The following is a 13,401-nucleotide window of genomic DNA, read 5'->3' as shown; positions in this document are numbered from 1 at the left end:
CTTTGACCTCTGACATTCTAACTAGTAAGTGTCTTGGAGAACGCCTATTTGGGTCTAATCTCTTTGGGGTGCGCTGCACTTCTTGGATCTGTAATTTTAGGTCTTTCATAAGAGTTGGGAAATTTTCAGTGATAATTTCTTCCATTAGTTTTTCTCCTCCTTTTCCCTTCTCTTCTCCTTCTGGGACACCCACAACACGTATATTTGTGAGGTTCATATTGTCCTTGAGTTCCCTGATACCCTGTTCAAATTTTTCCATTCTTTTCCCTATAGTTTCTGTTTCTTTTTGGAATTCAGATGTTCCATCCTCCAAATCACTAATTCTATCTTCTGTCTCTTTAAATCTATCATTGTAGCTATCCATTATTTTTTCTATGTTTGCTACTTTATCCTTCACTTCCATAAGTTCTGCGATTTGTTTTTTCAGTTTTTCTATTTCTTCTTTATGTTCAGCCCATGTCCTCTTCATGTCCTCCCTCAATTTATCGATTTCATTTTTGAAGAGGTTTTCCATTTCTGTTCGTATATTCAGCATTAGTTGTCTCAGCTCTTGTGTCTCATTTGAGCTGTTGGTTTGTTCCTTTGACTGAGCCATATTCTCAATCCTTTGAGCGTGGACAGTTATCTTCTGCTGCTGGCGCCTGGGCATTTATTCAGATTTCTCTTGGTGTTGGACCCAGCAAGGTTGTAATATTTTTCTGTGAAATCTCTGGGTTCTGTTTTTCTTATCCTGCCCAGTAGGTGGCGCTCGTGGCACACGTTTGTCTGCGGGTCCCACCAGTAAAAGGTGCTGTGGGACCTTAAACTTTGGAAAACTCTCGCCGTCCTGGGGGTTCGCTAGCCGAAGCGGCTTGAGCCGGCCCGGGGTCTGAACGCAGGGGGGGTTGCTGGTCGCCGCAGCCAGGGAAAGAGCCCGTCCGAATTTCCTAGTCGGCCCTGGGCAACAAGCGTGGCGGGAGGGCGCCAGCGGCAGCGGCCCGCCCGAGAGAGTGCACGTTCCCCGGGAGTCACGGGGTCACCGTTCTCCGCGGCCTGGGGGTTTCCGATCCAATTCTCTCAGTTGGTCCGGGGGCTGCGCGTGGTGTGGGCGCCAGTCGCCTTGGTTTCAGGGGACCACCTCTCCAATTCTCCCAGCCGGCCCGGGAAGGGGGAAGGGAGTAACTCCGGCCGCTTGCCACCCCGCCTGGTAAGGCCCGCGCGCCTCGGCGATCTCACCCGAGCTGCTTCTCTCAGCCAGCCAGCCGTTCCAGGATGGGGTACGCTGTCTTTTTTATCTCTGTTGTGGCTTTGGGCGCTTTCTGTATCGTTTCTACTCCCCTAGTAGGTGTCCTGGAGAAGAAACTAAGATCCGCGCGTCTTACTAAGCCGCCATCTTCCAGGAAGTCTCTCCCGCTTATTTTATTAAGTAGAGTTGTATGAACGTCTTTGATTAGTTGTTCCAACGTCTGTGTCTCCTCAGGTGTTTTAATTTGGTCATTAGGCAGGGCTGTGTCTGACTACATTGTGATATGCTTAGTGATCTGCTGTCTTCATCACATGTAGATATCTTGATTGATTTACTTTGGGAGTTGATTTCTTTCAGTAGTCTAAAGCTTTGTGTTTGCGGAATGGTTGTACAGCAGGAAGCAGGGCACGGGGTGGAGCACTCAGTACGGTGATTTTTTTCAGAGTAGGTATGGGCGCAGGTTGGAGATGTTATGATGGTGCTTGTGAAGGTGGGCTCCCAGTGGCCAGGGAGGATATAGCTGTGCAGGTGCACTGGTCTGGGGGTGCATAACCCTGATGTGTGCTGGTCTACGGCACGGGGACCTTTGTGTGCATGTGTAGAGTTGTGGCAGCAGGTTGGAGTTAAGCCTTCATGGATTGGGGGCAGATGTGACCCAGCTGTGCAGGTCAGCACTTTCGCAGAGCTGGGAAGTGAGTCTGCTGCTGTGCGCATGCACGGTTCTTGGACTGCTGTAGCATGCAGTTCCCAGAGCTGAATGATGTGATTGGGTGCTCGTGCACATGCGTGGACCTTGGAGTGCCATAAGCGAATGCGCTGAGCTCAGGGAGGGTGGGGTGAGGCTGTGCGATACTGTGGGTGGGGGTGGGGACCGGTTGTAGCCTAGGTATTAAGGTAAGTGCCGCCAACTTTTATGTGCTGGTAACAGCCTGCCAGGAACAGGGAGGGGGAGGTAGTGCTTGGGAGGGGTGCAGGAGAGGTGGTTTGGACTGCACTTGGGGTCGGCATGTGGGGCAGATACCTGTACTAGGGGCTGGTGGGGTGTGGTCCTTGGAGTGTGGGAAATGGGAGTGGGTGAGGGGATTCAGGTGCGTGGGGTGTGGTGTGAGTCGCAGGTCACGGGGCTGCGCTGGCAAGGGTAGTGCGCCCAAGGAACATGGTCTGGCTTGCTTCCTAGTCCCATGTATCTGACCGTGCACTCGTGTGGGCTCCGCTGCTCTGCGCCTCCACGCCAATCCCCAGCCCTCTGCCTGTCAGTTCCTTGGCCTCTTCAACCAAGGCTGGCACATGTGGTGCAGGCAGCTCTTTCAGGGCAGCCACACTCCTGAATTGCTGCCTCAGTTGCCCTCCTATCCCTTCTCTAACTTTTCCATAGAGCAGGGCTAATCTCAAGCTGCTGTAGTCAGCCATCTTCCCAGAAGTCCCCGAGGCCTATTTTTATATGTAGTTACCATTATGCAATGTGAATGATTTTTTTTAGCTACTTTTATTTAACATTATGTTATAAGTATTTCCCAGTATTCCTAAAAACTTGTTGTAAGCAGCATTTTAAATAATTGTGGTTGTTTTGTGTTTTTGGTTATTTGGAAGTGCTATAGTTTTATCTAAATAGTTCCCTGATACTCATTTACCTTGTTTCTAGTCTTTGTGCTTAAAAGCAATGCAAGGATAAGCAATGGACATCTTTGTGCTTTAAAGTTTTTTCTTTGCTTTTAGCTGTTTCTTCACTTTAGCCTAATATGGTGGTTCTCAGACTTTAGCATTTTCCAACTTGGAAGCCTTGTAAACACGGATTAGTGGGCCCCCACAGGTCAGTAGTTCTGAGGGGAGGCCCGAGAATTTGCATGTCTAACGATTTCCCAGATGCTGCTGCTCATGCTACTATGGGGGCCACATTTTGAGAATGACTGACTTATATTTTGACAGTGAAACTGCAACATTAAGGTTAAATTTCTTCCTGGGAGTGATTATGATCTTGAGTGAAACTGAGTTCATGTACTGACCTGCCTCAGGGAAGTTGAAGAGCTAAAGGATCGTATTGTCAGTTCATCATTGAACATTTATGCAGTTTGTGAATATTTGATTGCTGATATGCATAAGACTCTATGCGGGCTATTGTGAAGTGAGGATACTATGACAAATAAAACAGAGCTGGCTTTTGGCCATTTTACAGTCTATTTTGTAAGCTCAGACAAATATAACCAAAACGTGCCAGAAGAAAGATATAAAAATAGGGCTTTTTAAAAATATATATATTTCGATTGATATATATTATATATTCACATACCATGTAATCATCCAAAGTGTGCAATCAGTGGTTCACAATATCATCATCATATAGCTGTGCACAATCAACATTTTTTTTTCTTTTTTGTGAAAAATAACATATATACAAAAACAATAAATTTCAAAATACACTTTTGTTTTAGAAATTAGTTGTAGAACAGATTTCAGAGTTTGGTATGGGTTACAATTCTACAATTTTAGGTTTTTATTTCTAGCTCTTCTAAGATATCAGAGACTAATAGAAATATCAATATAATGATTCAGCAATCATCCTCATTTGTTAAACCCTACCTTCTCTGTATAATTCCACCATCACCTTTGATCTTTCTCCTACTCTTCTTTCTCCCACTCTTTAGGGGTGTTTGGACTATGCCCATTCTAACTTTTTCATGTTGGAAGGGGCTGTCAATAATAGAGAATAGGAAGATGGAACTAGTTGATGTTCTGGAGAGGTCTGGCCCCTCTGCATTTCAGGACTTACCTGGTCTAGGGACCCATCTGGAGGTTATGGGGTTCTGGAAAGTTACCCTAGTGCATGGAACCTTTGTAGAATCTTATATTGTGCCCTAGGTAAACAAAGGCTTTGAGTTCAGAGGGAGGAGAGGTTATATTTCATTGAGATGTCAGAAAACAGGAGGCAAAAATAAAAGGTCCAAGTCCAAAAAGAGCTGTATTATTTCTTAAGGAATTTTGAAAATGTGACATCAGTAAAGCATGAGTTTTGCAGTTGGAGAGGCCCAAGTTCAAATCCTAGTTCTGTCTTCCAGAACAAATTACTTATTCTCTCTGAGTCTTTTTCGTCATTTGTAAAATTAGGCATAACACTCCAGGGATATTTGCAGATATAAGGCACATAAAACACCTAGCATGGTACTTGTAAATAGTGAACCCTCAAAAGTTTTTAATTAAATGGTGAACTCCTTGAAAATTTTCCATTGGCGCCTTTAACCACTATAATTAACAAGGCCAAAATCACAACAACCCATACATTGGCATAAAAGTGATGCCTTATGAAACAGCTTTCTTGTGGATTAAGTTGATAAGGAAATTCTATTAACAGAAAATGAGTGGCACCTAGCAAGTGTGGAATTTGCTACCACTTGATTTAACTGATCTTGAATTAAAACCTTGAATGAACTTTGAATTTATTTTCATAAGATAGCATCAAGCCTGTCCTCTTGCTTTCTTCAGGTTTGCTCAAATATTATGTAACAGTGAGGCACTTTTCCTCTTTGACCACCTTATAGAAATCAACCCCTCCCCTTTTCCTATCTCTTATCCTGCTTTAATGCCCACAGCACTGACATGTATTTACTATTTCTTTATTTGGTCTTTCCCATGCTTACTGTTTGCTCTGTAGGCAAACAAAACAAAATTTGTTTTATTTAATGCTGTATCTCCATCTTAAGATTCGTGCCTGACACATAGCAGTGAATGAGCCAATTGAGGATTTAGGGGAAGGTAAAGGAGGGAAATATCGTTTTGTGGACGTATTTAACATCAGTAGCAGTAAACTTGTATTTTAAGCTCCTGCTTCTTTATTTTGATGCTGTTCTAAGTCCAGTGGAATGATTTTGACTACAATTCTTCGGCAGTGATAATTTGTTGAGAGAAAAGAGAAGTAACAGAGCAAACGTTTTTAGACAGTTATTAAAGAGACTCAGTGATCCAAATTGTTTTCCCAAAATCCCCCTGATTTTGGAGGAGACTTTTTTTACTTGACAAAAAGTAGTTATGGGTGTAGTATATGCTTTGCTGTATTTATTCTTGTTCTCTATCAAATATGACCTTGTTTGTACGTATTCTGTCTTTGGGAGCAGTGCTTCTTTGTGTTTCCTAGGGATCAACTCTGCCTGGTAAAATCATCCATTTTGATTTTTTTGAGGGATTGGTTTGATTTTTTCAGTTCTTTCTCTGGTGGCAGGTGTACTGATACTCTGCCATGTCTGTTGAGGGTAGCAATAATAGGGATACTACCAATTTTTTGCTTTTTAGTTTGGAACATGTGATTTTCTTATAAAAGATTTTACTTCCCAATTTCGGTCTGCTCAGGCCCTTAATACATTTGTTGCCATTTCTTAGTACACATCAACTATTAAGGAATTCATGAAGCCCAGGTTGGCAATGGACAGATTGAGTTGACCATCTTGATCTTAGAAATTCTAAACATACAAGCTAGAAATGTCTTTTATTTAGAAGTTACCTTATTGTAAATATGATACTCTTCACAATATCAAAGTCAATATGGAGTCCATGTCTGCATTTCCCTCATTGTTTCACATCTTTCCACAGTTGATTTGTTTGACTTAGGATCCAAAAAGGTTCATAGAATATTGCATTTGCTTGCAATATTTCTTGTTTATTAAAGGTTCCACCTATGCCATTTATTTCCTGAAGAAATTGGGTAATTTGTTTTGCAGGAATTCTAATGTCCTGGGTGTGGCTTATTGCTTTCTCAGGTTGTCTTTTAACTTTACAGCTAATTCCCTTTATGTCCTAAAAATGAAGTTAAATCTTGATTAATTTAGGCTAATTTTTTTGGGGAGGGTAGAGTAAGAATATAGTTCATGTAGGTTTTCAAGAAGAATTTACTGTCTAGCTCTCCCATTTTGATGTTACAATCGATTTGGAGGTTTAGATGCTAATAACTTTTTTACCTTTATTTCAGAAAAGCTTGAGTCTTTGCTCTCAGACTACGATATCCTCTCTTTATCTAATATCCAACAGCATTCAGTAAGAAAGAGAGATCTTCAGACCTCAACACATTTAGAAACCCTACTAACTTTTTCAGCCTTGAAAAGGTAATTTGAATTATTCTTAGAATAATATTGGGACAGGTGGGTTTTGGTTTGCAAAAACAGAAAATAAGATTGCTAAAATTTTGGAATAACATTTTAAAGATTTGTAATTGATATAATTACAATCTGTCTTATGGGTCTTACATAGTATATTGATGAGTGCTAAAAAGAAAGTGGTAAGGGTATTAATGATAATGTTTATGAAATTCTAAGAATTTTAATTAATTGAATGATTATAATACCTTATATGTATTTTTGTTACTTTAGAAGTGTCATCTGTGTAATGAATATAATCTTTATTTTATACATGAAGACACTGAGGCTTAAAGATGAATGATTTTTTCAGGTTCCTGAAGTTTAGTGGTGAGCTAGGCTAGAAATTCAGTGCTCATTGAATTCCTCTTATTTCTTAGCAGAGGTTGATTGATATTGTTGTATTTGGGCAGTAAATTTAATAATTCTCATGTTGTTTTGTTGATTTAAATCTGTTAGATAATTGCAGGCCTTAAAAAAAATCTTTTTAGGAAGTTTTATCTGAAATAAAAAAACATCACTAAGAATATTCTGGGGCTGAATTATTATTTATTTATAAGATAGGACTTCTCCAAGACTTTTATTAAAAATAAAAATAATATATGCACCTGTTTTTTTAAGAAAACAAACTACAGAAGAGCACAAAAGAGTTTTCACTCCTCCCTAATTCATTCATTCTCCTCAAACCCAGTCATTCTCCTCAAAAGTTTTTCTGTAAACTTCCAAAGGTTTTGGAATTCAGAAAAGAAATAAAAAGAAACAGAAAAAAAATTCATACGTACCATACCCCTTGCCCTCCCTTTCATTGATCACTAGCATTACAGTCAACTAAATTTATTTTAACATTTGTTCGCCCTATTATTTATTTATTTTTAATCTCTGTGTTTTATTCATCTGTCCATACCATAGATAAAAGGAGCACCAGACACAAGGTTTTCACAGTCACACAATCACATTGCAAAAGCTGTATCATTATACAGTCATCTTCAAGAAACATGGCTACTGGAACACAGCTCTACATTTTCAGGCAGTTCCCTCTAGCCTCTCCGTTACACCTTGACTAAAAAGGTGATATCTATTTAATGTGTAAGAGTAACCTCCAGGATAACCTCTTGACTCTGTTTGAAATCTATCAGCCATTGATACTTTATTTTGTATTAAGAAAACTTTAAACAGTATTTACTTATTATCGTCTCTCTGTTTAAGGAAGCAGGGAAATTTGTAATTTATCTTACAGAATTTCTATCTTAAATATTTAATGGGAAATGTTTCTAACAATGTATGGGAATTTGGGGTCAAGTAATTTAAAATAGCTTGTTTCATTTACTCCTCAAAACCATTCAGTTAGTGGGTGGTATTATTTCTATTTATAGATGAGGATACTTAGGTTTAGAGGTTAAGAGCAAGATGAAGCAAGTAGTAAGTCGAGGAAGCAGGATTTGAGCCATATTGTCAGATTCCAAAGCTCATGCCCTCTCCTTTCTGTCATATTGTTCTTTAAGCTTAAAAGAAAAAAAAATTGGTACAAAATGATCAGTTTGTACCGGGGCTGAACTTACCTGTATGAAACCACTTATTATGTGGTGGTGATGGTGAATGAGAAGATTCTGTCTTTAAATAGTAGTGAAAGGCAAAATAATTTAACCCAAGATTATAAAATCAGTTTGGATGTGATCATTAGCGTTGTAAAAGGAAGGATGTGCTGAGAGAGCATATGATGAATTAATGTAGTTTTATGGAAGGAAAAAACAATAGTTTAAAATTTACCTTAGAAGTTAAATTTCCTCCTTGTCATAAATTAAGAAATACCATGATTCTAAAATGATAAAAATGGTACAAATACTGTTTTGGTATATCAGTATTGTTTTAGGAAAACTTAAAATGTTTGTTTCCTCCTACAAGTGAAATATGTCAGATTTGAGGCACGTTAGAACTGATAAAGAAATGAAGGTGATATACACAGTTAAATGGACCATTAAAAATAGTGTCAGACTGTAGTTACTGTAAACCCTTGGACTAAAAGTCAGGAAGATGCAGGAGGGTGCTAAAGGAAGCCTGTAGATAAATGACATAATACAATTTTGGGAAGTATAAAGTAAAATATAAATTCTGACTGAACTATACCCTGTTGGAAGTTTTGTATCTTAAAGGCTAAGATGAAAACTCAAAAAACATGAAATTTACCATCACTTGGTCTTTACTTTACCATAGAGCAGATTCTTAAGGTAGAAAATGAAGAACACAATTCCAATGACTTTTCTGGAAAGAACAATAAGTAAAAGTAGTATTGAAACCCATAAAGAGCTCTAAAAGTAAATAATAAGTCATTTATAAAAGGGATGCTTTTCTTTCTTTTCAAAGTTCTTAGCATAATTGAAGGGAAAACTTCATGTCTATGAATATGTGGGAAGATACATTTTAGGATTGCAGGAGAAAATGTACCAGGGTTTTATGAAATAATGTCTCTTTTTCCTTGTGGCCTTTAAAAAACCACAAGCAAAAACTAAAATTACCTTATTATGCTCAAAAAGTTAAAAATAGTTGTTGCTGTGGGAACAATTCCAGTTTGGATTCTTCCTTGCAGTTTAAAGACTTATACAAACTCATGGGGAAATAATATTTCATATTTTCAGCACCACAGCTGACAAAATTTGTTCTGTGGCTCATAGGAATAACACCTTTCTTTGTCTGTGTTCACCATGGACATATTAAAAGGGCTGTAGGTAATAAATGAAGAATTCCTGCTTACCACTTCCAACTCTATGCCAGGATTGGAACTTGTAGAAAACAAAAGAATATTAAGTCAATTAAAAAACTGGAGTATATATTTTAATATATATATTGAATTCCCTGTATTTATATCCTTAATAGTAATTATGAATTTTTTTTCTAGCTAAATTCTTTTGAGGAGGATAAAAGCATGAGTGCTTTTAAATATTGAAAGTAGGATTTATTAATTTTGCACAGTGTGATAGTTAGGTTCAGATGACGACTTGGCCAGGTGGTGGTGCCTAGTTCTGTTGCTGTGAACTTGAATCATTAGCATGTGAAATGCATCTGTGGCTGATTATATCTGTGGTCTCGTAAGGGGAGTGCCTTCTGCAATGAGTGAGGTTTAATTTAATTAGCTGGAGGCCTAAAGGAGAGCTCAACAGCAGTACAGCTCAAGCAGCTCAGCGCACCTCATCTCAGTGTTTGAGGCTCAGCCCAGATGCCTCAGGGAAAACCGTTGGAACCCAGAAGCCAGGAGGAGATAAGGCCAGCACACGTTGCCCTGTGCCTTCCTGTGGAACAGAGAACCTCAGATGAAAGTTAGCTGCTGTTCCTCTGAAGAACTATAAGTTTTTAACTAAATAAATCCCCTTGTTAAATGCTGATCCATCTCAGGTGTGTTGCATTCTAGCACCTTTGGTAGACTGAAACAGTCTGGTACCAGAAAAGTGGGGTACTGTTGCAGTTTGCAAATACCAGGCATGTTGGAACATGTTTTGGTTTGGTTTTTTTGATGGAATCAAAGGGAAGATTTTGGAGAAACTGTGAGGAGTTTGATGGAGAAGGCCTAGAATGTTTTGAAGAGACTGTTGGTGTAAATGGAACCACTACTAGTCTGGACAAAGGGGGACAGAAAAGGGACAAATTGGAGTTTGCCTAGTGAGAACCATGGAAGCTAGAGTCTGAAGCCAAGAAACCTCAGAGAATGGAACCACCCATATATGTGGAGAAGGTGGGTTTGCCCCAGGAGCAGAGGGTGGCCCTTTTTCTTCATTGCTCAGGAATAGTTGTGCCACCCCAGGCATTGAAGAGGATGGAGTGCATAAACAAGGGATTGAATGGTGGGGGCGGGGAAGCCTGGCCGCCACCCCATTGTCCTGAAGGGGTTGAGTGTGTGTCTCAGAGATGGCAGAGATCCCAAGTGCTACCCCAAAACTTGAAATGGGTGGGGCTGAGAAAAGGTGGTCACCCCAGTGTCCCCCAAGATTGCAGCCACCCCAGTGTTTGGAGAGAGCAAAGTCACTGCATAGGTCCTTGGAAAGTGTGGGACTGTCACTTTCTAGAAGTCCTGAGGATAAATGACTTTCAGACTTTGAAATCCAGTAGTGTTGCCCTGCAGGTTTTCAGAACTGTTTGGGTCCAGTGACCCCTGTATTCCTTTTGATTTCTCCCTATGGTAAAGACAACATGTATGCTATAACTGTCCCTCCTTTATGTATTGGCAGGAGATAAACTTGTTCTGAAGTTCACAGGTCCTGAGCCGGAAGAGAGTTTTTGCCTTAGACTATGCTTGTAGCTGATTTTGATGAGATTTTGTGCTATTTTTGAGTTGGTATTGTATTTATTTGTATTGTTAATGAAATGATTTTGGGGCTTTTGTGATGTTGTGATAAAGTGAATATATTTTATTAAATGTGGTTTAAGGTGATATGTATAGTTGCCAAGTTAACAAGGGGTGGACATGTGGTAGTTAGGTTCTGGATCAACTTTGCCAGGTGATGGTACCTAGTTCTGTTGCTATGGATTTGAATCATTAGCATGTGAAATTCATCTATGGCTGATTACATCTGCAGTTGGCTAAGGGGAGCACCTTCCACAGTGAGTGAGGTTTAATTTAATTAGCTGGAGGCCTAAAAGAGAGAGCTCAGTGCAGCACAGCCCAAGCAGCACAGCATATGTCATCTTAGCACTCAGCTCGGCCCAGAGGTTTTCGAAATGTAAAAAGAAATTGCCCAAGGGAAAGTCGTTGGAACCCAGAAGCCAGCAGAGAAGGCCAGCAGGCATCACCCTGTGCCTTCCTGTGTGAGAGAGAACCTCATATGAAAGTTAGCTGCCGTTCCTCTGAAGAGTTATATGTTTGTTTGTTTTTTTTTTCAAAGAGAGAAAGTTTATTTTTTGGTGTGTAGTAGGAATGCTGATGGCCCAGCAGTGCAAAATCTGTCTCCCCAAACTGCAGTAGAACTATAAGTTTTTAACTAAACAAATTCCCTTGTTAAAAGCCGATCTATATCTGTTGTGTTGCATTCTGGCAGCTTTGTCATAAAACACACAGCAGTAAAAAACGTTCCCATAGGATACTTTGATTATTAGAGGCAACATAATGCAGGGTTTTGAAACAAACATTGAGTTTAGTTTCCAGTTTCACCATTTACCAGCTATGTAACCCTGAGTGAGATTATTATAAGCCTCCAGGTTTTCACTGGTAGAGGTAATGTATACAAAGCATCTAGCACTGAATAGATATTAAATGATTGGTACCTGATTTTGGTCTTTAATACATTTTTTGGCCTGGCTTTTAAAGATATTTTTAATCATACTTTTGTTTTTTTGTAAGAGCAGTGTAGATTTACAGAAGAATCATGCAGAGGGTACAGAGTTCCATATAACCCCCCAGTTGCTCCTGTTGGCATTTTTTTTTTATTTACATGGGCAGACACCAGAAATCGAACCCGGGTCCTCTGGCATGGCAGGCGAGCATTCTTGCCTGCTGAGCCACAGTGGCCCACCCTCCTGTTAGCGTTTTGCGTAGTTTGTTACCTTTGTTACAATTGATGAAACAATATTATTAAAATTATACTAATAGCTATAGTCCATAGTTTACATTAATGTTCATTCTGTTGTATAGTTGTGTGTTGTTTTGACCCTAGTAACATATATACATCCTAAAACTTGCCATTTTAACCAACCGCTTTCAAATGTAGAATTCATTGGTGTTAATTACATTCTCAATGCTATGCTATCATCACTTCCATCTATTACCAAAACTTTTCCATATACTCCAGCACAAATTCTACCGATTAAACATTAATCCCATTCTCCATCCCCATTCTGTCCCTTGGTAGTTTGTAATCTCATTTTTGATTCTGTGAATTTGCATATTCTAATTATTTTATATGTGAAATCAAACAATATGTCTTCTTTTTTTTCAAAGAAACTTTTAAGGCAAGCGGAACTCCAGTATAAGCTATCTAGATGTGTGTTTCCTTATTCTTCAGAGTCTTCAGGAAAAATGAAAACATAAACTCTTAGAATCTTTTTTCCCCCTAGTATTAGTTTATTTTGGTGAAGTTTTTACAACTAAACAAGTTAATCTTACCATCGTTTTAGTCTGTTTGTCTTTATAGGAGATGTGTTGCTCTGAGTACTTAGTAAAACAATATTTATAAGCTGTATAATGTTTTATTGATGTCAACTCTTCTGACTTAAAAAAGAAGTTTCATTAAATAATTCAGATTATATTTTATGTGCTTAGAGTAAAATATGATTGTATTCTTTTTTAGGCATTTTAAATTATACCTGACATCGAGTACTGACCGCTTCTCACAAAATTTCAAAGTGGTGGTTGTGGATGGTAAAGATGAAAGCGAGTATACTGTAAAATGGCAGGACTTCTTCAGTGGACACGTGGTTGGTTAGTATGGAGCTTGTTTGTTCTTGTGTTTGGGTGTTAGGCGTCCAGATCTAATTTTATATAGCATATTCTTTTTTGGTGGGAGAAGGGAGGGGTGTCAAAAAAGTGTTATTCTTAGGTTCTTTGATTTGAATTATTTAAGAATAGAAGCAGAAACATTCAAACAGGGGGAAATGGGTATTATCTATCATGTAATGCTAGTTGGCCATTTTTAGGATTAAAATTAATTTCCTCTGAACTGATAAGAATTTAACCTTCTCTTGTCTCCAGGCAAGGACTGTAGGCTTCCGTTATGAGATTATAAATGGAAATAAAATAATTTATGATCCTATTTTGTATTTATTTGAGAAAATATATCAAATAAGCAATTGTGGGTTAAGTTTTGTGCTTTTTTTTGCAATAGTAAAAAAGAAATGACATTGAAATCTCCAAAGAGTACAGTTCACTACCCTGTATATTCTGCATCATGTTTTCCACCTCCAAAATAGGTGAAGTTATTTCAGAGGAAAATCTATAGTTTCTTTAGTTTGTTTTGTTCTATAACACGTTCTAGATAATTATTGAAAGAAGCTTGAGGGAAAGAGATGGATTTTCGAATTAGTTGAGGCTACTCCTTAGCAGGTGAGAATTATCTAGCTTCTTTCTGGGGCCTTTCT

At 38.8% G+C, this 13,401-nt stretch overlaps 1 protein-coding gene across 1 annotated transcript in view; it reads left to right on the top strand.

Moving 5' to 3' along the window:
* ADAM17 (ADAM metallopeptidase domain 17) overlaps positions 1-13,401 on the top strand; it is a 137,841-nt gene that overhangs the window by 25,924 nt on the left and 98,516 nt on the right. The window contains exons 2-3 of the mRNA XM_077153137.1: positions 6,180-6,312; positions 12,615-12,745. Of these exons, the coding sequence (XP_077009252.1) occupies positions 6,180-6,312; positions 12,615-12,745 (264 nt within the window). The remainder of the gene's footprint in view (positions 1-6,179; positions 6,313-12,614; positions 12,746-13,401) is intronic.

The sequence above is a fragment of the Tamandua tetradactyla genome, chromosome 3, assembly GCF_023851605.1.
Source record: "Tamandua tetradactyla isolate mTamTet1 chromosome 3, mTamTet1.pri, whole genome shotgun sequence".
Lineage (NCBI taxonomy): Eukaryota > Metazoa > Chordata > Mammalia > Pilosa > Myrmecophagidae > Tamandua > Tamandua tetradactyla.
The sequence above is the reverse complement of the archived record's forward strand: the minus strand, read 5'-3'. Positions and strand labels throughout refer to the sequence as shown.